General features: G+C 32.8%; 1 protein-coding gene across 2 annotated transcripts in view; it reads left to right on the top strand.

Annotated features, from left to right (window-relative positions):
• Positions 1-27,745, top strand: part of LOC127706047 (doublecortin domain-containing protein 1-like) — a 79,330-nt gene that overhangs the window by 21,778 nt on the left and 29,807 nt on the right. For both annotated transcript variants that reach the window (XM_052210448.1, XM_052210447.1), the window contains exons 9-25: positions 486-579; positions 1,440-1,606; positions 2,805-2,897; positions 4,278-4,367; positions 6,552-6,638; positions 9,008-9,118; positions 10,421-10,595; positions 11,009-11,123; positions 13,194-13,332; positions 14,847-14,954; positions 15,739-15,924; positions 18,816-18,961; positions 21,118-21,241; positions 22,934-23,012; positions 24,571-24,656; positions 25,988-26,143; positions 27,366-27,612. In XM_052210448.1, coding sequence (XP_052066408.1) covers positions 486-579; positions 1,440-1,606; positions 2,805-2,897; positions 4,278-4,367; positions 6,552-6,638; positions 9,008-9,118; positions 10,421-10,595; positions 11,009-11,123; positions 13,194-13,332; positions 14,847-14,954; positions 15,739-15,924; positions 18,816-18,961; positions 21,118-21,241; positions 22,934-23,012; positions 24,571-24,656; positions 25,988-26,143; positions 27,366-27,612 — 2,203 coding nt within the window. The remainder of the gene's footprint in view (positions 1-485; positions 580-1,439; positions 1,607-2,804; positions 2,898-4,277; positions 4,368-6,551; positions 6,639-9,007; positions 9,119-10,420; positions 10,596-11,008; positions 11,124-13,193; positions 13,333-14,846; positions 14,955-15,738; positions 15,925-18,815; positions 18,962-21,117; positions 21,242-22,933; positions 23,013-24,570; positions 24,657-25,987; positions 26,144-27,365; positions 27,613-27,745) is intronic.

Raw genomic sequence — 27,745 nt, 5'->3', positions numbered from 1 at the left:
TTCAATATTATATTGGAAAGAGCACAATAGAGGCGTGATCCAAATACAGACAATAATCGTATAAAAAAGACTTATCTTATCAAAATTGGGGATTTTCTGCTTTTAATATTTAGATAATCAACTCAATTTATTAAAGTTGTTGTTAACTGTCTGAACCTCATATTTTACAACAACAAAAAACAGTCATGGACAAAAATAACAATTTAAAAAAGCAAACACCATATCTATTTATAGCCATCACTTTGCGTCTATTATCCGTCTCCATTTTGGAGATGTCTGACCAATCAAGCGTTCCCATTTTTATTTTGTGACTGTACCCACAACATTAGTATTTCTTGGTCTTTGATAAACACCTTGCAAATCTTTGAAATTTTCCTGTGCTTCGATGTGTAAGGCCAATAAAAAAGAAGTAAAAACTATTTGACAAATTAGATAAGAGTTGTGAAATTTTCAAGTTCAAAGATTTTATCTTTATTGTCTTTCAGTTTTTGTGTGCATGTACAGCCAAGTTGAATTTGACATCATATGCCAAAATTCTGTATGACTGGGAAGGGAATGTGATATCAGATCTCAATGATGGTGAGTCGGTTTATGACGTAAACTTTACGTATATTATTATACAATTGTCAGCTTGTATGAAAAATTAGTCTATGAGTACTTCCTTCAGGCCTAGGTCTGATGTTGTTTTCATTCAATAGATGTAGTAAATTCAGAAATTTTTGCATGTATTTCTTATTGCAATGTTTTTTTTAACGATGTACAATAATTTGATATCAAATATAACGATTTCATGGATTGTTGCATCAAAAAACTATGAAAATCTAAAATCTAAAATGTGATTTTATATATTTTTTTAAACCTATCAAGTCACTTTTTACCTTTTTCAGCTCCTATTTTAGATGAATGTTTCTTACCAGGGAGTGCAGGAAACTATACCAGTGCCTAAATCTTTTTGACTTTTATCAGGTCCTATTTCAGATGACTGTTTTCAAGCAGGAAGTATTGGAAACTATACCAGTCCCTAAATCTTTTTGACTTTTATCAGGTCCGATTTTATATGACTGTTTCCTAGCAGGGGTACAGGAAACTATACCAGTGCCAGTGCCTTAATCTTTTTGACTTTATCAGCTCCGATTTTAGATGACTGTTTCCAAGCAGGAAGTAGGGGAAACTATACCAGTGCCTAAAAAATTTGTTTTTTACAGCTCTTATTTTAGATGACTGTTTCCAAGCAGGGGTTATGGGAACATATACCAATGCCTAAATCTTTTTGACTTTTTTCAGCTCCTATTTTAGGTGACTGTTTCCAAGCAGGAAGTAGGGGAAACTATACCAGTGCCTAAAAATTTGACTTTTACAGCTCTTATTTTAGATGACTGATTCCAAGCAGGGAGTATGGGACACTATACCAGTGCCTAAATCTTTTGACTTTTTTTCAGCTCCAATTTTAGACGACTGTTTCCAACCAGGTAGTACCCCTATTAGGGGCCCACTATGGGTATCTATTGGAGAAGCATTTAATGCTATAGCAGCTTACAGTTACATCAGAACCATGAGATCTGTGGTCATAAGTAGGATGGATGATGCTGAAAAATATAAAGGGGAGGTAAGTCTTACTTCATACTTGATAAAATATAAAGGGAGGTAAGTTACTTCTCATTGATTTTATTCAAAGGGGAGGTAATTCTTACTACTTCATACTTGGTAAAATATAAAAGGGAGGTAAGTCTAACTACTTCATACTTGGTAAAATATAAAAGGGAGGTAAGTCTAACTACTTCATACTTGGCAAAATATAAAAGGGAGGTAAGTCTAACTACTTCATACTTGGCAAAATATAAAAGGGAGGTAAGTCTACTTCATACTTGGCAAAATATAAAAGGGAGGTAGGTCTAACTACTTCATACTTGGCAAAATATAAAGGGGAGGTAAGTCTTAACTACTTCATACTTGGCAAAATATAAAGGGGAGGTAAATAACTTCATATTAATAATTAATACTAAGGGGAGGTAAGTCTTACTACTTCATACTTGATAAAATACAAAGCATGGCTGGTATTTAATACAAATGATGCTAAAAGATATCAAGGGAAGTTGAAACTTTTTAAAAAAAATTTAATATGATATACAAAGAAAGATATCTTTAAAAGGATTCTTAAGCAAAGAGGAGGCAATTCTAACTTCAGACTAACTAAGAAATATTATGCAAATAAGAGGAATTTCCTTTATACCAAAACTTCCTCACATTAGAGGTTGTGGGTTCAATCCTGGTTTAGGTTAAACCATAAAATTTGAATGAGATATTTGCTTTTTCTTCTCAAAGCCCACCATATTCAGAAGTAACTGCAAACACTTGTTAGAATTATGTGACTTGGTAGGTTGAAATGTCTTACTTGTGAACTAGCATTTTAAAAATCAGGCCCAGCGTGCCTAGTTCAAAGTAAATATAAAAAAGAAGATGTTGTATGATTGCCAATGAGACAACTCTCCACAAAAGACAGAAATGAACAACTATAGTTCACTGTATGGCCTTCAACAATGAGCGAAGCCCATACCGCATAGTCAGCTATAAATGACCCCAGGCCCGAAAGGACAAATCTTAAACAATTCAAACAAGAAAACCGACAGCCTAATTTGCCAATGAGACAACTCTCAAAAACAGACCAAATGACACAGAAATTAACAACTATAGGTCACAGTACAGCCTTCATTACATTTAAAAGTACTCGTCCTGATATTTATGTGATAATTGCCATCATCGTTATTATCTCTATACAAATACTTGACTTATATTTTCTATTTCAGTTACAATGTGCATTGGATGGAAACAAAGATAAGATCACAATGACTGTTATTCTGTCCATGAAAAAAGAAGAAATAGAAGCACATATAGAGAAGGTAAAAATAAATTAGGTTACTGTGACAATATTGTTAAGATTAAGAAGTTCTTTTATTGTAAGGAGGCATTCTATTGTTGATAGAGAAGGTAAAAATAAATGAGGTTACTGTGACAATATTGTTAAGATTTAGAAATTCTTGTATTGTAAGGAGGCATTCTATTGTTGATAGAGAAGGTAAAAATAAATGAGGTTACTGTGACAATATTGTTAAGATTTAGAAGTTCTTGTATTGTAAGGAGGCATTCTATTGTTGATAGAGAAGGTAAAAATAAATGAGGTTACTGTGACAATATTGTTAAGATTTAGAAGTTCTTTTATTGTTAGGAGGCATTCTATCGTTGATAGAGAAGGTAAAAATAAATGAGGTTACTGTGACAATATTGTTAAGATTTAGAAATTCTTGTATTGTAAGGAGGCATTCTATTGTTGATAGAGAAGGTAAAAATAAAGGAGGTTACTGTGACAATATTGTTAAGGTTTAGTAGTTCTTGTATTGTAAGGAGGCATTAAAAAAGGATTGAAAAAAAATGTTGTTCTTTGCTACATTCATCTCAAAATAAAACTAAAAAAAAAACAACTGAAGTTGTTATTTAATAACTTACCGGTGATACACTTTTTACGTTCATAAAATCTATAATGCACTACAAACACTGGCTAAGAGAACAACTTGGGATATGTGAACACTTTAAGATAGAGCTAAAGGATCATCACCTTCAAGAAAAAGAAAATTAACAATAAGGAAAAATACCCTTCTCTTTTATCACAAATTATAGTATAGAGCTTCCTATGTGAAACTAAAATATCTCAATCTATGAAAGGGCAGTTATTGCAGTTTATATTAGATTTATTTTAAATCAATTCCTTTAAGTAAATTTATGATCACTTCAACTTGGAACTTAGAACATGTGTTTATTATTAGTTGAACTGTTTAAAGTAAAATTGTGAATGGAAACGGGAAATGCGTCGAAGAGACAACAACAGAGCAGAAAACAGCCCAAGGCCACCAATTGGTCTTCAACACAACGAGAAAATACTGCACCCAAAGGCAGGCTTCAGCTGGCCCCTAAACAATAATATTTATGCTAAATTTGGGTTTTAAGCAAAATTTCAAAGTTCACTGAACATGGAAAGGTGATAATGCAAGTTGGGCATGCTGTCCTATTTTATTGCACCAATAAACTTGACTTAACCTTCATGGAATGTTAGAAAAACTTGGACAGAAGGAATAGCATCAAAAGAATTTTTTTGGTGGTCAACATTACACTTTTATACTGACAGTGTCAATCACAGACAAGATTTCGGGTTCTACAAAAACTTTAACCATATGAGACATTTCTGTGTGTCCACACTAAATTTATTTGACTTTATTCTTTTTCAGGCTGAGGCTGAAATAGAAAATTTAAATGAAACAAAGCAAGATTTACAAGCAAAGTTAGAAAATATACAACAACTACAACAAAGAGAAAAGGTATTTATTTATTATTATTGTTAACTTTGTTGCTATATTTATTTACTCTACAGTCAGAAATATTTGCAAGGGTTTTATTTTCGTGATTAAAATAAAATTGCAAAAACATCCCAGTCACATCAATTTAATATTTAAGGGAGCAAGGAATTATGGACAGGAAAAATGTGAACATTTTACCTTAGATTAATCACAAAATTTGGCCTGCATTAAATTAAACTACTTTTCAGTATGTGGGTTTAATACCTATATTAGGCCCCAAAAAATATATATGTCTGTTTAAGATTACATCATAAAAAAAATAAGGTAGTTCGGTCGGTATTTCCATTTTATTTTTTGTGACATGATTTTGAGTAGTGCAGTCTGTCTTGCCATGGTCTGAGTTGTCTATGGTCCGAGTTTACTCATATTTTTAATGATTGGATTATTTTCCTTGTTTGTTGGTTGGGGGGAATAAATGGCGGGTAAAGTAAAATTGAGAATGGAAATGGGGAATGTGTCAAAGAAACAACTACCCGACCAAAGAGCAGAAAACAGCCCATGGCCACCAATGGGCTTCAGCTGGCCCCTAAACAAAAAGTGTTTACTTCATCACACAAGTTGCAAGTTTCCTTAACCTTGTTAACAGAGAGAGCACAGAGACATTTACATTTGAAATAATCGGTCAAATAAAATAATATAATTATTAATTATGTCACCAAACAATACAAATATTACACCGCTCCTTTCCTAAGTTCTTATTATTAACATGCTTATTTTTAAAATATTATAAACACAATTTTTGCTCAGATTAGCTTTTTTATATGAGAATGAAATGTTTAAAAAGTTTTAATTTCATACGACAGTATACAATGTAATCTTAAGTAATCTAAAGTAATCATGATTACTTTAAAGAAAAGTAATCTAATGTAATCAATTACATTTGAATTTAGGTGTAATTGTAATGTAATTAATAACATCAAATAAGCAAAGAAATTGTAATTTAATTAATTACATTTCGAAGTAATCGACCCCATCCCCGATAGTTATTGATCAAGAAATATATGAGCAACAGCTTTACCAAAAAAGATACTTTACACACATCATGCACATTAACATCTTTGTAAAATTTGTAGAAAAATATCTTCTATATTTGTTACTCGATAATACTATAAACCAACTAATTTTCATTAGACATTTATTAAAGGGACATTAGCTGTCAAATTAATGTTCACCGATTTGACTCAAATTCTCATATTTGATTTATAACATACTAAAACGTATATCCAAATTACAATAAGTCTGAAATAAACAGTTAACAATTCATGTACTCAATAATATACATCAGCATCTCGTGTGTATTTTAGTCTAGACGCCATCTAATTATCTATCAAGATGACCTCTGAAGACTGCCAACAGTCACATAACCCAATATAAACATAAACATAAATATAAATAGAAAGCGACCTCGTGCAATTTGACTCTTTTAGGTCTGTTTGATTTTATGTTATAGGTTAAACAATAAGTAATCATCGTTGTTACCTGTATAATCATCGTTGTTACCTGTATAATCATCGATGTTACCTGTATAATTATCGTTGTTACCTGTATAAGAATGATTTTTGGTGGATCAAATCAGTCAACTAAATGGTTCACCTTTGTTTCACTTTCAATGTTGACATTCAATTCCTTTTAGTGGCTGAACACGACTAATACATGCGTAACCAATCTCTAGCTTATGGGTTAAATCTAAGGACACATGAATACGGATTCAATGAAGTCGAATTATTCACTTGCTTATTTTGACAAAATTGAACCAAATTGGCTGCTAAAAGTGAACTATTATTTCATTATTTCACTTTTATTAATGATTGAACCAATCAAAATCGTATTTTATTTTTTTTTATATTTCCTAGCTAATGCCCTTTTTAAGTCGGTAGAAAAATAATTTGTTGCAAATATTTCAAATTATGATCTTCTTTAATATATATTATTCACCTGCAAAGTTCGAAAAATTGTGAAAATTTATTGCTGGGAAGTTGACTAGAGACGGCTTAACAGGAAAAGAATAATAGTGGAAAAAGTTAGTTTACACTATTTTTGCATTTGTTCAAAATTTAATTTATAACAAATTATTTTTAGAATAGGAATAGTTTTTTAAAACCATTTTGACTCTAGTACCTTAAATTATTTTGATCATTGTTTTAGAATGAAGGATCAAACTTTACCATGGGACATATCAAGGAGTTCAAATTTGATCATCGTCTGGTTGGTAGAAAAGGACTAAGGTTAAAGGTTAGTTATTATTCATGACAAAAAAGATTATTTCAGGTTTCCCAATTGTGAACTTTCCATTTCTATGTAGCAGCTTTCAAGCAGCGCCTGAATATGGAGTATATGTTTCCCAGGTGCGTTTACTATCATGATTTCCTTGATAGAGTGTTCTGCTTACAAGGAAGCTATTAAACCACAGGTTTCAAGTGGTAAAGTTGAAGTCGCCCCTTGGAAAATTTTGTTGGTTGACCATGATTATGGAATATCTGTTTTACAGATGAAGACAGGGATGTTCCAATTGTCATTACCACAATACTGTTCACTTTTTTTTTAATTTGACATGACGGAATGAGACTTTCACCAAATTTGTACTAACATTTGCAACAAAATAGGGGCCAAATGTGGAGCAGGATCTGCTTACTATTCTGTAGCACCTGAGCTTACTCCCAGTTTTTATTTGTGTTGCTCAGTATTGTGTTTTTTTAAGTGTTATTTGTCATTTTGTTGTTTTTTCTAGTTTTGCCATGGCGGCCTCGGAGGCCAAGTGGTCTAAGTAGTTCTACTTCTGTAATCACTGTAGTCAACACACTGAGGTTGTGAGTTTGAACCCTGCCAGTGCGGGTGCACTCGACTCTAGTCTTAATTGACTAGGATTGTCAGTTTTCCTATCAAAGGTTGGTGGTTTTCTCCGGGCACTCTGGCTTCCTCCACCAATAAAAACTGGCTGCCACGAAATAGCCCAAAAATGGCGCTTAAAAGTGGCGTTAAAACACCAACAATCAATATTTTTGCCATGTCTTTGACAGGGATAAAAGGTTGTAAATTTAAACTTGTAGATTTTTGACAGATGATTACAGAGAGAGATAATTCTTTTACAACAATGATTCTAGTATGAACTGAATTTGAATATTTAAATTTTCAAGAGGAAAAATAATATCATATCACAATGGACGCAGTGATAGAATCTTTTCAGGTGATATATAGGCAAACTTTTATCTTTCATCTTCAATAATTGGCAATATAATGTATCCTTTCTGTGTGACATCATCTGGCATGGTCATCAGGGACATAAAGTGTTACCCTTGTCCTTCTGTCTTTCTGTCCCTCAGTCCTTTTTGTCTGTCCAATTTTCATTTCTGTACTCTTAACTTAAATTTGACTTATGCAAATTTTATGAAACTCATACACAATGCTAAAAACTAAAGCTCACAGACATTTTTCGAATTTGAGTACTTACCGTTCTAGAGTTATGCCCTTTTCTAACTTGGAAAATTGAGAGTTTTTCATTTCTACGTTCTAAAGTTTGTCTTATTCAAATTTTATGAAAATCATGTGACCTATAGTTGTTAATTACTGTGTCATTTGGTTTCTTGTGGAGAGTTTTCTCATTGGCAATCATTCCACATCTTCTTATTTTTATGCCATACTAAAAGCCACACCACACAGACAGAGGTCAAATTTTGGTTGTGAGTCATTTTCTGTTGTAGTCTCAGTTACCCTCCTTTTTAATTTGGAAAATTGCACGGTTGAGTGGAGGCATTTGTGTCCTCAGACACATTCTTTCATCTGTTGTGAGTGACGGTTATATTCAAGTTACTGTTTACATCACAGTAAAATTTGGGGTCCACATTTAAGTCATGTTAATTTCATTAAAAAACCAAATCCAACTGTTGGTAAGTAAAAAAAAAATACATTTAAGCATACATGTTACACCGAGATTAAAAAAAAATATTCATACATAGTAGGAAATAAAATATTTGTATTCCATTCGAAACAGAAAAAAAGCTCAATATTATCAGCAAGCTTCACTTTTCTCTCTGTTTCCAAAACTCATACAAATAAATTTTATATATCCTTAAATGGGTGAATATTGTTTATATATTTTTCTCTAATTCTTCGTCAATTTATCCCTTTCTGCACCCATTGTATAAAAAAAATTTAATCAACGTGTGGTTCGTTTGATCTCAGTTCTTCATTGGTTAAAATCCGATTATGACGTCGAATTTTCTTGCTTTCCTCTGAATTTCCTATTGTGACGGCATGAAAAAAAGGCGACCATGCCTGATGACGTCACATAGAAAGAACACATCTTTTTGCAGATCATTCGAAAAGAAGGAATAAATTTGCCTGCGTTTTGTTTGAAAATCATTAGAGAAACAGATTCCACCACCAAATCTCGTGTAATACGATATTTATCCACTCTCGACAGTTAAATTTTAAATATTTAAAACCCTCGGCGAGCCTCGCGTTTTAAATTTGAAAATTTAACTGTCTCGAGTGGATAAATATCGTATCACACTCGATGCAGTGGTAGAATCTATATGTATACTCATTTATCTGTATGATGACATTATGGTTTCTGAGAATAAACATTTACATTGGTATTGTAGGTTTACGAGAATGGAATTGTTGAAGGGGGTATGGATTTCTACTTTAATTTGTCTGGTGCTATGAAAGGTATAGAGGGTGGACATGATGCCAAACAGAAAATTCTACAGAGGGTAAGTTACATAATCAAGGGGGCGTGTAGTACATAGTGGTATCTATATCTCCATTAATCATCTGGTGCTATGAAAGGTATAGAGGGTGGACATGATGCCAAACAGAAAATTCTACAGAGGGTAAGTTACATAATCAGGGGGAGTGTAGTACATAGTGGTATCTATATCTCCATTAATCATCTGGTGCTATGAAAGGTATAGAGGGTGGACTTTATGCCAAACAGAAAATTCTACAGAGGGTAAGTTACATAATCAGGGGGAGTGTAGTACATAGTGGTATCTATATCTCCATTAATTATCTGGTGCTATGAAAGGTATAGAGGGTGGACTTGTTGCCAAACAGAAAATTCTACAGAGGGTAAGTTACATAATCAGGAGGGAGTGTAGTACAAAGTTGTATATTTATCTCCATTAAGTTATCTGGTGTTATGAAAGGTATAAAGGGTGGACTTGATGCCAAACAGAAAATTCTACAGAGGGTAAGTTACATAATCAGGGGGGAGTGTAGTACAAAGTGGTATATTTATATCCATTAATTTATCTGGTGCTATGAAAGGTGTAGAAGGTGGGCCTGATGTCTTACAGAAAATTCTACAGAGGGTAAGTTACATATTCAGGGGGGAGTGTAGTACAAAGTGGTATATTTATATCCATTAATTTATCTGGTGTTATGAAAGGTGTAGAAGGTGAGCCTGATGTCTTACAGAAAATTCTACAGAGGGTAAGTTACATAATCAGGGGGAGTGTAGAACAAAGTGGTATCTATATCTCCATTAATTATCTGGTGCTATGAAAGGTGTAGAAGGTGGGCCTGATGTCTTACAGAAAATTCTACAGAGGGTAAGTTAAATAATGATGGGAGGATTGTAGTACAAAGTGTATATATCACCATAAATTGTCTGGTGCTATATATATAAAGGCTGTTGAAGTTGAAAATATGCCAAGAAGAATATTTTAAAGATTATTAACCACTGTGTTTTAAAACATAATGTGTAGATAGTGTACTTAATACAGTTTTTCATCCCAGATCCTCGAAACTTCACAGGAAGATTTCATATATGCTTTAAGTTGTGTAGCTGTTTTTAAAAAAATGTTTGAGGATTTTTATCTCATTTTCCCAGACTTGGGAACTTAGTTATTTTCCAAATATTTAATTGTTTAGTCTAGATTATCCTTCATTGTTTAAGAACCCGGCAATAAAAGCCTTTGATCTAATATTTTCCTGAAAATCTTAGTGTTAAATTAATGTTGACAATGTCAGATCGGAAGATCACTTATTTTACAGTTTTAATTATTTTTCAGCTTTTAGATGATTTGTCATCCAACAGACTGCTAGCTAACCCTGTCAGACCAAAGATTCTTCCTGTAGCCTCAAATATATATGATCAGTATGGGAATGATATCAAAGATGTTTTTACCTTGGAATATGATCAGGAAATATGGGTGTCTTTTGGAGAACCATTTATAAATCCTTTCAGTAAGTTTTGTTTATTTTAAATGCATAGATTTCAAGTAAGATAAACCTCACCAGGAAAAAAAAACTTAGCTGCAAATTTAAAGTTTATGTCATGTAGAGACACTTATAAGATTAAACAAAAAGCAACCCCCAAAAACATATAAAATTTAACTTGAATCTTGGTACATATTAAATTTAACTTGAATCTTGGTACATATTAAATTAAACTTGCATCTTGGTACATATTAAAAATTTAACTTGCATCTTGGTACATATTAAATCTAACTTACATCTTGTTACATATTAAATCTAACTTACATCTTGGTACATATTAAATCTAACTTGCATCTTCGTAGATGTTGAATTTATCATACATTTTTGAACATATTAAACGTGATATTCTTTGTTACATATGATAATGTTTGTTTTTACAGCTTGGATGCTACAGATACAGTTTGATGAAGCTGAGTGTTATGATATGGGAGACAAAACTTTGTGTATCAGAAAACAATTAATGACAGATTCAATACATGAATATAGCGATTATAAGTAAGATTTAACTAAATGTTTCATCTACTAAAAAAAGGGGGGAGTGGGAGTATATAGGAATGACTTTCTTTATCAGTCTGTCCATCTGTCTGTCTATCTGACCAAATGCATTGAAAGAATAACTCCTTCCAAACAGCTTAAATAATATTGTAAAACTTGATGCAGATGTCGTATACTACCTGGCCATTTGCCTCAAGAAATATGGGGGAGATAAACAAATTACTGTAAACCAACTTATTTTTTGCAAGGGATTTATTTTTTGCAACTTTCACGAGTAAAAAAATAATGCGAATATAAATCGTCGCTAATATATAAAACTTGGATCTTTCCAACTACAAGTAAATTAGTAAAAAAGCGAAATTAAATCGCCGCAAAGTGGACTAGAAAGGGTACAACGCGAAATAAAGTATCCGTGAAAATAAGTTGGTTTACAGTAACCAAATAGTATTGAAGGTTGGGAGAGTTGGTATACTCATGTACATGCTGGATAGTTTTATAGTAATAAGCCTATTACTGTCCCAGATTAGGAGGGGGAGAGTTGGTATACTCATGTACATGCTGGATAGTTTTATAGTAATAAGCTTATTACTGTCCCAGGTTAGGAGGGGGAGAGTTGGTATACTCATGTACATGCTGGATAGTTTTATAGTAATAAGCTTACTACTGTCCCAGGTTAGGAGTAGGAGAGTTTGCACCAGCAAACATGTTTTACCCCGCCACACTCTGTATGTGTCTGTCAGAAGCATGTATTCCACTTGTTGTCGTATGTTGCTGTATATCATATTTGTTTTTCGTTTATTGTTTTGTACATAAATCAGGTTGTTAGTTTCCTCACTTGAATTGTTTTACATTTGTCATTTCGGGGCCTTTTACTATGTGGTATAGGTTTTGCTCATTGTTGAAGGCCGTAGGGTGACCTGCAGTTGTTAACTGCTATGTCATTTTGATTTCTTGTGGAGAGTTGTCTCATTGGCAGTCATACCACATCTACTTATTTATATATTTATTGCTAAATGGTGGATAAAAGTCGAGTGGCAATTATTACAGGCATATGCAGGTCAAAGGATTTTGTTTATGGTAATTTTAATTAAGTTCCTTTTCAAATTTTTATCAAGATTTCCATGAGTTCCATTGAAATCTGAAATAGGGACCACTTTTCAGCAATGGGATTTTAAAAATTATCCTGTGTCAAGTGGGATATAAAGGGTCCTTTCATTTACATAAGAAATAATATATACATTATTCAATTTATTAAATATATAAAACAGTATATAGAAGTATGAACCCATTAATTAACTTCTTGATAAAGTAAGTAAGTAAGTAAGTTTATTAAAGTATATAAGTATATAAGTATGAACCCTTTTGTTAACTCCTTGATAAAAAGTGGATAAGGAGATAAGTGTATGGTCAAATTTGTCACCTTAAGGTATGCCTCAGCAAGCAAATCACTTTTTGATTGGCCAGTTCTATTAAATGATCTTTTATGAGCATTGGAAAAAAATCATCAAGGTGGTCAATTATACCTCATTTTAATCAATTTGATTTGAGACAAAGTTTTTATGACAGATCTTATTTATTTTTAAATTTACAATTATGCATTTCCTTTTCGGCTTAAATTTTGGAAATGACCTTTTTATGAGCTATTGAAGTCTTCTATGAAATGAAAAGTGGGTGATATGGAGCAAAATATTTTATCCTGTACAAAAAAAACCAAGGAGTCGGATCATTTGACAAAAATTCATAAACCTGACCTGACTACATCCTTAACAGTATTCCTTTCAGTATACTAATTGAATTGAATGTTCACATAGTTTCTCTCTTTTGACAATTATTATTTTTTAGTTTACAAAATGAATGGGATATTCACATAGTTTCTCTCTAATGACAATTATTATTTTTCAGTTTAAAAATTGAATGGGATGTTCACATAGTTTCTCTCTTATGACAATTATTATTTTTCAGTTTACAAATTGAATGGGATATTCACATAGTTTCTCTCTAATGACAATTATTTACAATTTAATGGAATGTTCACATAGTTTCTCTCTTATGACAATTATTCTTTTTCAGTTTACAAAATGAATGGGATGTTCACATAGGCTTCCCTCCAACATATCCTGCCAAGTCTAATGAATATGAGAAAGCTAGAGCTGTTGATTTGGCAAGTTCATCAGAAGTGGATTCAAGATCTCATTACCTACAGTCTAAGGTTGGTCCAATTACTGTTCAATACATAATTTTTCCATTTCCAGTCTAATTCATAATTAGTCCATTTCCAGTTTTAATCCATAATTAGTCCATTTCCAGTTTTCATCTATAATTAGTTCATTTCCAGTTCCAATCCATAATTATAAAAATAAGAAGACGTTGTATAATCGCCAATGAGACAACTCTCATCCAGAGACCACATGACATAGAAGTTAACAACTATAGGTCACTGTACAGCCTTCAACAATGAGCAAAACCCATACCGCATAGTCAGCTATAAAAGGCCCCAACATGACAAATGTAAAACAATTCAAACTAACAGCCTGATTTATGTACAAAACAATGAATGAAAAACAAATATGATATATAGCAACAAACGACACTACTAAATTACAGGCCATTTCCAGTCCATTTCATAATTAGTCCATTTCTAGTCCAACCATTTTTCCAGTTCTCATTCTTAGAGTAGTCCATGTAAATAACTATCCAAAGTTATTTAATTTCCAAGTAGTTATATTAAATTATGATGCCCTCCTATCAAGTTTGATAGCATGTTAGAAAGCTAGAGCAGAAATTTGATAACTTTACAAATTGAATTTGATATACTTAGATTTTTCCTTCCTTCCTAATTTTTTTGTATAAAAGCTAGGGCTATACAGATCTGTGAAGTTCATCAAAAGTGGATTGAAATTTATTAAATTTTGTTTTTATTTTTTAACTATGTAATGACCTTCAACAATGAGAAAAACCCATACCATATAGTGGGCTATAAAAGGCCCAGATATGAAAAAATGTGAAACAATTCAAATGAGAAAACAAATAACCAAATTTATAACAAAACAATTTTCGAGAAACAAATATGGCAGACATGAACCAATGACAGCCACTGAACTACAGGCTCCTGACTTGGGACAGGCACATATCCAGTTAGATGAGTCAGCCATCTTGTTTTTTAGCCAAGCTCCAACAAATGACGTCCAGATTCTGGAAAGAACTATTAATTCATAAACAATATCATTACAAATATAGAAATAAGGAGATGTGGTATGATTGCTAATGAGACAACTATCCACCAAAGTTCAAATAAAGTGCACGTGGATCTAAGCAATTATAGGCAACCGTACGGCCTTCAACAATGAGAAAAATCCATACTGGATAGTCGGCTATGAAAGGCCCAGACATGAAAAATATGAAACAATTCAATTGAGAGAACTGAGGGCCTAATTTATAAAACAACAATTTACGAAAAACAAATATGACAGACTTGAAACAACAACAACCACTGAACTACAGGCTCCTGACTTGGGACAGGCATATAAAGAATGTGGCGATGTTAAACATGTTTGTGAGTGCTCAACCCTCCCCCTAACCTGGGACAGTGGTGTAACAACACAAGGTAAGAACCATTTATTTAAATCAGTTGCATTTGGCTTAACTCAAAAGATTGGTATGATGCACAAAAATATATAAGTTGTTTTAAAAAATGTATTGAGGTTTTTTGCCAATTATTTTTAGAAAAAGGAAGACTTTGCATTGTACCCAGAGCTTGTTGTTAATCATAAACTGAAAAAGGGACAAAAAGATTTCTGGCCTATGGAAACTCAGTCATGGATTATATCAAAGGTAACTTTATCAATACAAGAGGGTCTGGATTGAGTTTAAAGAATAGAGAATAATGGGCAAAACAAATGCAGAATAAAAACTGAATATATGGATCAATACTACAGGTCGAGGGTCTGGATTGAGTTTAAAGAATAGAATTTAATGGGCAAAACAAATGCAGAATAAAGACTGAATATATGGATCAATACTACAGGTCGAGGGTCTGGATTGAGTTTAAAGAATAGAATTTAATGGGAAAAACAAATGCAGAATAAAGGCCAACTTCTACAGTTTTCAACCTTATCATTGAAACTTCACAAAAAGATTACACAAACATTGAAGTTGTTTACCTGTATTATGAATTTATTTGAGGATTTTTTTTTATTTGGGAAGATATTAATTTTTCAGCAATTTTACATAAAACTGTAATAACTCCTCCTACACTTTTCCACCCAGATTCTTAGAATTTCGCAAAAAGTATTAAAGTTGTGCACATGGTGTCATGGAATTGTTCGAGGAATATTTTTTAATTTACAGACACTTTTGAAATTGACATATTTGGTGCCTTAAGGCATTTCCTGTGTCCGCTCTTTTTTAAATTTAATATATTTTTACAGAAAGGTCGCATAAATGTTAATTGCTGTCCACAACTTTGCATAGCTGCATCGACATAACAGTAGATGTACCATGGTCAAGGAAGAACTCTCCACTGAATATATTTGGTACCATAAGACATTTCCCTGTGTCCACACTTGTTAAGATTTGAAATATGTTTTTTAATCATAATCAATGTATTTTTTAACAGAAAGGAACCATATATGCTAAATGCTGTCCACAACTTTGCCTAACAGTGTCAGACACAAGAGTAGATGTACCATGGTCAGGAAAGAACTCTCCACTGAATGGATTTGTGGTCACGGTACAAAAGAAGATGTCTGCCAACACTTACCAACAGTGGAGGTTTAATCCAAATGGAACCTTAACTTGTATGGTAAATGATCATAGTAATATCTCCACTTGCTTTGAATTTTACAAATTTTTTTTAGTGTTTTTGCCTGTTATCTTGAAGAAATTGTTAGTCAACTGACAATTTTTACCAATATTTTGCATTTTTGCCTTTTATCCTGAAAACTATAAATTTTAAAGGTAGATAGACACTTTAAGGTAGATAGGGTGTCTTCCTCCATCTTGGATTTTGAAATACCAGAAAACAATCGGTCTAGATCTATTATAAAAGGTGCAAATTTTGAGAGTAGTCGGTAATTCATGTGTAAGAATTTTCATTTCAATATAGAAAATGACGTATTTTATCATATTTATGGTTGTATTTTACAAAAAAACAGAACACTTTTGTTTGATTCTATATTTTCCAACTTTGCCACATAAGGGGAGGCAACTCAAATGTAAGGGCAGATAATTCACATAAAGTTGCTTTTACAATAGAATGTGTTAGGAATTTACCTATTTTATTATGTAGCAAGAAAACGGGTCCAGTGACCCCATTTTTTCTTTTTCTTATCTGAAAGCATACTATTAGAGCTATCTTCTCATATTTTATCTCAAAATTCTATGGTGTAGTTTTCATTTTATGGCAGAAAATTGGGTTTTCCATGCATAATCTATACAAAATCTGTCAATTTTGCACAACCTGTAGCGTGAAAATAGGCCCGTGACCCATTCTTTTTATTATTTTTTTTAAAAAAGCATGATATAAACTACATTTTGGCAAATTATTAAAAAATTCTATGGATTATAATTTAGACACCCCATCTACCTTAAGCAAAACTAATCAGCAAGATAAGATCTACAAATAAGTCAAATCGTTAGTAGACTCATGATAGAAGTGATTGCCCTTAAATGACAATTTTTGTTTACCCTTTTGTATGTTTTGGGCAGAAACTAAAGAAGATAGAGGGAGATTTTAGAAAGAAAAGATGCAGGGGTTCAAATAAGTGGTGGTCTGAGGTCCGTGACCTTCCTTTTCTGGGTTCAGACCTTCCCACCGGTAGTTAAATACACCTGACGGACTTTCGTATTTTTGCAGGTTAAAAAGTTACAAAAGCATTTTGAACAAAAATATATGAAATCAAGAATGAAAATAATCTTGAAATATGCAACTTTACTGAAAGAAAACATATGTACTTGCTTACATTCTTTACAATTGAATTGATGTGTAGTCATGTGACTGGTCGTTGTACAAGATCGCAGGAAACTCGAGAATATTATATTTAAATCAGAACGAGTAAACGGTATGATCGAGTCTGTTTGGTTTTGGAGTGACCCCTTCCAAAAGAAAACCTGATGAAACAGGGGATAAAAAGGGGGTGATTTGTGAAATAGGTGATACGAGGGTGTGATTGATTATACGGCTTAACGCAGCCCGAAAGACAGGATCTGACTAAAGACCAAAAATATGACGGGGAAAAACAAGAACATAAATTTTTCCCACAATAAAAACTTGACTCCATAAAAAATCATGTTGAAAAATAATCACCCAGCATCTATATATGTATCTTGCCAAAAAAGTGGTAAAAGAAACTGACCTCAAGTTTGAAAACGAAGTTGAGCTATTATCTGACACAAAGTAAGGCAGGTGGTCTTAAGCAGCAATTGAAACCAAACCAATTATAAAGGTACATAGTGTTGGAAAAAGGGGAAGACTTTTTCTGACTGAATTTATTTAAGAAATTCAGAAAAAAATGAGGTTAATGTAGTAAGATATGATGGGTGTTTTGTTATGGTAAGTATTTTCTGTTTTTGTTGAGCCTGCGACGTTTGTCGCAAAAGCGAGACATAGCGATCCTACATTCCGTCGTCGGCGGCGTCTACAAATATTCACTCTGTGGTTAAAGTTTTTGAAATTTTAATAACTTTCTTAAACTATCCTGGATTTCTACCAAACTTGGACAGAAGCTTGTTTATGATCATAAGATAGTATCCAGAAGTAAATTTTATAAAAAAAAATCCTGTTTTTCTGATTTTACTTATAAATGGACTTAGTTTTTCTGCCAGTTAACATTACATTCACTCTGTGGTTAAAGTTTTAAAAATTTTAATAACTTTCTTAAACTACCCTGAATTTGTACCAAACTTTGCCAGAAGCTTGTTTATGATCAAAAGCTAGTATCTAGAGGGAAATTTTGTACAAATTTATTTCCTGTTTTTCTGTATATTACTTATAAATGGACTTAGTTTTTCTTCCAATTAACATTACATACAGTCTGCAGTTAAAGTTTTTAAAACATTTATTATATTCATAAACCATCTTGGATTTTTACCAAACTTGGACAGAAGCTTCTTACAATCAAAAGATAGTATCTAGAGGAAAATTTTTAATAATTTTTTCCCTATTCAATAAATTTATGTTTCAACTCTTTTATAAATCTATAGATTTGATTGCATACTGTATTCATTATTTACAAGCATAACTTTTTTCATACATTTCAAACGTTTTATTTCATTAACTGTAAATCTATTATGTGCATTCCCCTATCACACTGAAAACATAGACAACAGCAAAAGTAGGCGGGACACTGGGTTCCACGGAACCCTTACGAATTTTTATAAATTGAATTTTCAATAAAAATTGGACCCTCTTAGAATAATGGAGGCCCTTTAAGTATCTTTGGTCAAAGGTCCTGGACCTTCCATTGCTTAAAGTAAATTTGAACCCCTGAGATGATCAGCAATACAAGATCAACAAAAAAGAGATTTTTGTTATGAATTCTATTCTAGTCCACAATGTTTGAGAGGGTCCATTGTTTAAGATGCACAAAGACCAAGGTGAGTGACACAGGCTCTTAAGAGCCTCTAGTTATTTAATTACTAAAATACTGAGGTGAAGTGGTTCTCTGCAAGAGTGATATTATTTGTATATTGTAGGCCTATGAGAATCTATTGCTGACTTATTTACAACACAAGTTTGGTGATGAGGAAGGATATATGGCCCCTGATGGAGTTAAACCTGGACAAAGGATCTATCTTGTTCTGGCTGATCCATTGCAGAAAAAGGAAAAACTTTATCAGAGGTAGGAGATTCTAAAGGACTGTAGGTGATGTTATTGTTTGTAAACTTAAAGTAACACTAGAATTTTGACTGCTACCTATAAACATTGTAACCAGGGAAGGCGCTTTCAAAACTGGGTATCCACCTTTAGAATTTGACTTAGATTTCCACTGTACTTGACACCCACCTTTAGTTGAGATTTCCCAGAGTCCCATGTTTTTAGCTCACCGGGGCCCGAAGGGCCCCATGTGAGCTTATGCCATCACTTGGCGTCTGTTGTCGTCGTCTGTCGTCGTAAACTATTTCAAAAATCTTCTCCTCTGAAACTACTGGGCCAATTACCTTCAAACTTTAACTAAATGTTCCTTAGGGTATCTTGTTTATAAATTGTATCGGAAGTTTGTATCCATTGACAAACATGGCCGCCACGGCTAAAAATAGGACATAAGGGTCAAATGCAGTTTTTGGCTTATATCATAAAAACTAAATCTTTTAGAGCAAATCTGACATGGGGTTAAAATTGTTTAATTGGTCAAGATCTATCAGTCCTGAAATTTTCAGACGAATCATACAACCCATTGTTGGGTTGCTGCCACCGAATTGGTAGTTTTAACAAAATTTTGCAGTTTTTTGTTATTATTTTGAATATTATTATAGATATATATAAACTGTAAGCAGCAATAATGTTCAGCAAAGTAAGATCTACAAAAAAGTTAATATGACCATAATTGTCAATTGACCCCTTAAGGAGTTATTGTCCTTTAAAGACAATTTTACACAATTTGTTCATCAAGTTTGCTAACATTTAAAAATCTTCTCCTCTGAAATACAGGTGAGCGAATCAGGCTCTTGAGAGCCTCTTGTTTTTTAATGGAACAGCCCTTTAGTGATTGGTTGAAATCTTGATGTTGGTAGCATATGGCATATTTTGAAAATATTACTTAGAATTCATTAGATTTAGAAATAGTGAGTTGTAGATAAATACTTATAGTAAAAATTGTAGATTACAGAAAACCAAATATAGTTTGGCTTTTATCTCTTTCTATCCAAGTTCACAGAGATTTATTTTCATGAGTTACAAACTCACCTTATGTTTTCATGTATGAGAAGATATAAGTTTTTTATACCAGTATTTGTTTTATTTCTGCTCATGAAAATCACATAAATAAATTTCAATTTTTGGTAAGAATGATGAGGAAGTATTTTCCCTATTTGTTTGAATGTTTATTATAGTTTTGAAGTGAAGTTTGGTTTTCTGTAACAAGACTGGGTCTTATTATGCTGTTAAGTTGCTTTTGTTGGTTCATACCCTACATTCCATGTTTTTCTTATGTACCTTTTTTTTTTTACATTAATCTAGAACACACATAGCATTATAAAAGTACTCTACTGCATCAACTTAGGGAAAAAACATGTTTAACCCCGCCGCATTTTTGCGCCTGTTCCAAGTCAGAAGCCTCTGGCCTTTGTTAGTCTTGTATCATTTTTAATTTTAGTTTCCTGTGTATAATTTGGAGTTTAGTATGACATCCATTATCACTGAACTAGTATACATATTTGTTTAGGGGCCAGCTGAAGGACGCCTTCGGGTGCGGTAGTTTCTCGCTGCATTGAAGACCCATTGGTGGCCTTCGGCTGTTGTCTGCTCTATGGTCGGGTAGTTGTCTCTTTGACACATTCCCCATTTCCATTCTCAATTTTAAGGACTACAAAAAGAACCCATCAAAATAATCCTATGGACTATCCAGTTGTATTCATTGTATGTTTTATTTAAATTGGCCTTTCCAGAATCTAAAGGACTCTGGGTAATCTCATTGTTCTTACACCAAAATGAAAATAACGTTACGTCACTGGTTAAATTTCCATTGTTTAGAACGTTTTAAACAAATCACTACGGTTTGGTGTACACTTTTAAAAATATTACCCAGAATGCATTAGATTCTGTAATGTCGAATTGACCTGTATAAGTACACTACAACAGAGGATTCTCTTATTTTCCATCTGTCCTGGGTGAGAGTGCAGAAAGTAGACAAAACTTCTATAACATCATCTATGGCAATCTTTTGGAGTACACTTTGAGTTCTGAACAAACAAAACGGTGTAAAAAAAAATTTCTGCTATTCTTAGAAATAAGTTCAATGTCAAATTCTTGGTATATTAATATTTAAATACTTGTAGATTTGCCTTGAAACAAGAAAGATTTGAGAATCTTGGACAATGGAAATATTCTGATGCCACCAATCCAGAATTCAATAAATTGGCCTACTCATGGCCTTGTAGAAGAGATGGAACACTCAATGAGGTATTAAATGTAGTAATTAAATCTACTGATCAATCTATATCTTGTAAGCAATATTGAACATTCAGTTCAGTATAATAGGAACACAAGCCCATTCTATGTCTTGTAAACAATATTGAACATTCAGTCCAGTATAATAGGAACACAAGCCCATTCTTTGTCTTGTAAGCAATATTGAACATTCAGTCCAGTATAATAGGAACACAAGCCCATTCTATGTCTTGTAAGCAAAATTGAACATTCAGTTCAGTATAATAGGAACACAAGCCCATTCTATGTCTTGTTAGCAATATTGAACATTCAGTTCAGTATAATAGGAACACAAGCCCATTCTTTGTCTTGTAAGCAATATTGAACATTCAGTCCAGTATAATAGGAACACAAGCCAATTCTTTGCCTTGTAAACAATATTGAACATTCAGTCCAGCATAATAGGAACACAAGCCCATTCTTTGTCTTGTAAGCAATATTGAACATTCAGTCCAGTATAATAGGAACACAAGCCCATTCTATGTCTTGTAAGCAATATTGAACATTCAGTCCAGTATAATAGGAACACAAGCCCATTCTATGTCTTGTAAGCAATATTGAACATTCAGTCCAGTATAATAGGAAAACACGCCCATTCTTTGTCTTGTAAACAATATTGAACATTTAGTCCAGTTTGATAGGAACACAAGCACATTCTTTGTCTTGTAAGCAATATTGAACATTCAGTCCAGTATAATAGGAACACACGCCCATTCTTTGCCTTGTAAACAATATTGAACATTCAGTCCAGTATAATAGGAACACAAGCCCATTCTTTGTCTTGTAAACAATATTGAACATTCAGTCCAGTATAATAGGAACACATGCCCATTCTTTGTCTTGTAAACAATATTGAACATTCAGTCCAGTATAATAGGAACACAAGCCCATTCTTTGTCTTGTAAACAATATTGAACATTCAGTCCAGTATAATAGGAACACAAGCCCATGCTTTGTCTTGTAAACAATATTGAACATTCAGTCCAGTATAATAGGAACACAAGCCCATGCTTTGTCTTGTAAACAATATTGAACATTCAGTCCAGTATAATAGGAACACAAGCCCATTCTTTGCCTTGTAAACAATATTGAACATTCAGTGCATTATAATATTTGCCTTGTAAACAATATTGAACATTCAGTCCAGTATAATAGGAACACAAGCCCATGCTTTGTCTTGTAAACAATATTGAACATTCAGTCCAGTATAATAGGAACACAAGCCCATGCTTTGTCTTGTAAACAATATTGAACATTCAGTCCAGTATAATAGGAACACAAGCCAATTCTTTGTCTTGTAAACAATATTAAAACTAAGTTCAGTACAATAGGAACACAATCCCATGTGCTTGATACCAGGCTTATAAATTGGAACGCCAGACACACGTTTCAAGATTAAACACTTTGTTTTGTATAACAGGTAAACTAACATGATTATTACAATTATTTTCAGATGGTTGAATTCTGGGAAAGCCATACCATCTTGCACTCAAACAGCTTTTTAATGAAATATTTCAAAGATAAGATCTAGTGTAAGATAAATAAGGTTGAATATTTCTAGGATTATGATTGGTAGATGAAACCTTTCTTTTTTTTTTTAATTTTATTTTCTTTTATTATGATTAGCAAATGAATCCTTCATTTTTTATTTTTTTTATTTTCTAGGATTATGATTGGCCAATGGAAGCCTTCATTGTCCCTAATGCACCTCCAGTTCATAAACCAAGAAAAGAACAACAATCAGGTATTTGTTTTTATCACAATGTAATTTTTAATTGCAAGGTTTTTTAAATTCTTCATTTGTTTTTTGTATAAAAATTAGGAGATGTGATATGATTACCAATGAGAAAACTATCCACCAAAATTTTAATGAAGTGGATGTAGACAATTATAGGCAAACTGATTCTGTGTCATTTAAAGATTGCAGTGTTTTCTGCAGCTTTTGAAAAGGGCAGAGTAATTTTTTGTCTCGAGAGCAATGTAGCATCCTAGCATGTAGGACAACACTTTGATGACATCTTTAATTGAGATACTGTAAATTCAGAAATTACTTCATTCTTATATCATTACAATTTTTGAAGATTGAACAAAATTATTACGATATCAGGAAAAGCTTCATACAGATATATGTATTGCAATTATTGCATTGTTCACATTTATAATAAAAACCTCACAAAAATTTTGAATTTACAGTACATAGAAGAGGGTCGTAATGGGGGTACGTTTATGACAAATAACGGTAAAAATTCTTGCCAAATGATGTTAACGGTAATTTTTTGTGCATGACACTTTCTCTTAGACTGATTTTGATGAATCATGTTAAATTTTTTCCAAAAATAACGGTATCGATAATTATTTGAGACCTCTAACGAATCACAATAAGGATATTTTGACGAATCACGATAAAATTTTAACCAATTTGACGCTAACGGTAGCCGAAAATGACCATTTGACGCCTGACAGTAAAGGGCATTCCTACCCTCATAGAAATCACAGTTGTGTTCCTGTCAACCATTTACATAAATACATTTTAACCTTATTTAATTTTGGATGTAACACGTCTTCTGAATGGCTGAAAGTTGTTTGTCTATCAGCTCATAGACATCATTTAGTCATGGGATAGTGACGTCATCAATGTTTTTTCATAATTTACTCCTTTAAAATGGAATTAAGAATTAAATTATAAGGAATGACTGTAATCTTTTTTCTGTCTATTCGAAATAACCTCAAAAATGTTGTGCATACTTTTAAATAACTTGCTACGCAAGTTATTCAGTGTGCACCACATTTTTGATGTTATTTCTTCATAGACAGAAAAAATATGACAGTCATTCCTTAACTAGTCTAAGCTTTGCTTACAAGGATCTGGAAAGGCTCTCTGTTGTAAAAACCTTTCAGGATCCTCTGGTTTTATCATATTTACAGGCTGTAAAATTCCCAGAACAGAAAGTAAAACAGAGTTGTCAGATCCTTGTAAGCAAATCTTGAACACGGGAACTATATTTTAATCAGATTGCATGTAAAATAATCAAAACTTCCATTTTTTTCTCTCTCCAAAATATTAACGTACCCAGCTTTTTCAGCTATATCAATATTATCAATATTTAATCAGGAATGCTCCTTAGATAAATAACAATATTTTTATTAAATTATTATTACTTCTCAGGTTGGTACTATTTTTATTAATTTTTAATCATAGATTTAAGATTATATTTGTATAACCATGTGTGCCCATAGACTTATGATTATATTTGTTTAACCATGTGTGCCCATAGACTTATGATTATATTTTGCATTACCAGGAATGCCTCTTAGGTTAATGGCTATAAAGAATGGAGAGAGAGACTACAGGTTTATGTCACCTGTTGTCGGCCCAGATCTTACTAATGTAAGTACTTCACACCTATATTGTAAGTACTTCACACCTACATGTACATTGCCTAATAGATTTAAGAATTAAGAAAATATAGATTTTTTTTCAAATAGTATAAAAATAAGGAGATGTGATATGAATCCCAATGAGACAACTATCCACCAGAGTTCAAATAAAGTAGATATAAGCAATTATAGGCAACCGTACGACCTTCAACAATGAGAAAATCCCATACCGTATAGTCAGCTATAAAAGGCCCCAACAGGAAAAATGTGAAACAATTAAAATGAGAAAACTAAGAGCCTATTTTATATTAAATCAATTTATGAAAAACAATCAAGATTGACATGAACCAACAACAACCACTGAACTACAGGCACATAAAGAATGTGGCAGTGTTAAACATGTTTGTTAGTGCTCATAATTCCTTGTTACCTTTCCCATATTTAGACATAGAAAAAAATCATGTTTATACAAATCTTATGTGTTTTCCTCTAGGCTTTTTTGCCATTTTCCAACAAATTTAAAGTCAAAATGTGTCCTATAGAAACTGGTTATTTATTAAAATGTGTATCTCATTTTTTTACTGGGCCCCATTTCAAGAGTGGTCTAAGTAGTTCATGTCCAATGATCTCTAGCCTGTAAACACATTAAGAGAGAGTTACTGCTCTTGACAGTAAGTTCAACTCCAATCTTAATGGATGAAGATGGTCAGTCCTCCTGCCAAAGCTGGCTGGTTCTCTATGGGTATGCCAGCTTCCTCCACCAATAAAGGGAGAGAGGTAGGAGGGGGTCACATCCTGAATTCCCAAGAAAATATATGCTGAACCCCGAATTCCTTTGAAAATAATGTGTCCATTCCCATATCATGATATAATTAAATCCTGAATTTCATCAAATTAAACAGCTCAATCTTGAATTATAGAAAAAGGTCCTTCCACCCCTCAATAAAGACGGGCCATCATAATATGCTGTCAAGGCTGCTGAAAGTGGCTTCAAATAATAACAAATCAATAAAATCTTATTTTCATAAATTACCAGTACACTGTCAACATGAAAATAAAAAGTCAATTATAAGTATTGTTACAATGAAAAAATAAACAAGGGATATGGGTTATCCATTCATGACATAAAATCAGTACATGCACAGCAAAAACACACACAAAAAGCAAAGGAACAGCGCTTTTATTGCTGTTCTTATCTCTAAGTCACAGTGAGGCCTTAAACAGGGAGCAAAGAAACTCTCACTTTACAGCCAGTTTAAGACGGCACATAGCCCTTAAAGTTGCAAAAATAGTCGCTCTGTAAAATAAGATTCTCTCAGTATTTATTACTGCTTTTAACAGATGATGAAAGACTTGCATAAAGAAAAGGATAAGAGTAAAACTAAATCTAAGATTACACAGGAGAAGGATGTGCCAGTATCTAACTCGGATATTGTAGAGAATGATATACATATACACTGTGAAAACATGACAGTCAGACAACTGGAATTTACCATGGTATGTTATCTTATCTTACCTCCTATACACTTCTAGGAATATCATTGTTTAAAACAAACACATGGTGTGTATATTAAATATTTGGTCCATGGGCATGTTTTATTTTAATACACGGTTAGTAGTGGTGTTAAGTTCATTTAAAAACTCCCCCAAGGGTGACTGGGCAATAGAAATATGGTCATTTTTTGGTCTTCTTCTGACCGACAGTAAAACCACCACTTTGATCACAATATTTATTCCCCTGACATACAGTCGAATCTCGTTAATTCAGAAATTATTGTGAAGTTTTTATTAATGAAAATAATGTGACTGGGTGAAAATGACATTGATAAACAACTCCCATTCTGATATCTGATATGCTGATTTTCCTGAAATTGCAATATTTGATCTCGTATCTTTGTCCATTCTGCAAGAATCACAATAATAAATGCACCCAATAATTTCTGAATAATTTACAGAAATTACATTTTCAAACTTTAAATATGAGGTTTACCAAGCATTTTAAATTAAACTATAGAGAGTGGATAAATATATCTATCTATAGGGTAAAGCAGTAGAATCTGTTTTTGTAATGAAAGCATGGAAAAAACAGTGTCAATCTTCCGAATGGATATGGCGTCAATAAAAGGAGACAAATTTAATCAACCATGATTTATCGGAATTTAAAAAACTGGTCAGAACCAGTTGAAATACATACAGAATTAGACAAAAATTTCGTCTGACGTTTTCCTTTGAATTCACAAAATCATTTGGATTCATTTATTAGTTTTAAATTGGGACTATGCCTCTGCTGCAATCTTAAAATGCAATTATCTCCCTTAATCAACTTTTCAAGGGGAGACAACTTTTGGTTAAACAGGTTATCACTGCTTCTATGCAGTATTTAGAAAAGCAAAGAGCTGTTAATATTTTACAGTCATAAAAATTTTAAGCACTATGACAGTATTCAGACTCCAAAACCAACCAATCAGAATACTGGATTTGGTGTTTTGAGCACAACTCCCAGTACTTAGTAAAGTTTTATGATCGAGAGCCCAGGACTTGTGGTTATAAAATTTCTAGCATGATTATCGTACTCAGACTCAGAAATCAACCAATCAAGTTGTCCGATTTGGTGTTTCGAGCACAAATTTTGTACTCTGAGTACTGAGTAAAGTTTTATGACCAAGGTCACAGGTCTTAGAGTCAGACATGTGAAACATCTCATTCATATTTTTTACAGTTCCTTGACCACAGTACCAGTGTATTAAATCTGCCATTTGCTGCAAGACGTTTATTTGACAACAAAGGAAATGAACATTTTAGCTTAGTCAATTTAAAACGGGACGATTTAGTGTACATTTCATGTGGTGAATCATGGATTGATCCAAAATTGTCCAAAGAAGAACAACAAAAGAGATTCTTATTGTCACAGCTATCACAAGATGTGGCTAAAATCAGACAGTACTGTGCTCTTAGGAATCCTGAGAGTAAGTAAACAGATTCTTTTTGTCTCAGTTATCACAAGATGTGGCTAAAATCAGGCAGTACTGTGCTCTTAGGAATCCTGAGGGTAAGTAAACAGATTCTTTTTGTCTCAGTTATCACAAGATGTGGCTAAAA

The sequence above is a fragment of the Mytilus californianus genome, unplaced genomic scaffold (assembly GCF_021869535.1).
Source record: "Mytilus californianus isolate M0D057914Y unplaced genomic scaffold, xbMytCali1.0.p SCAF_6, whole genome shotgun sequence".
NCBI lineage: Eukaryota > Metazoa > Mollusca > Bivalvia > Mytilida > Mytilidae > Mytilus > Mytilus californianus.
Note: the sequence above shows the minus strand (reverse complement) of the source record. Positions and strands in the feature narration are given on the sequence as shown.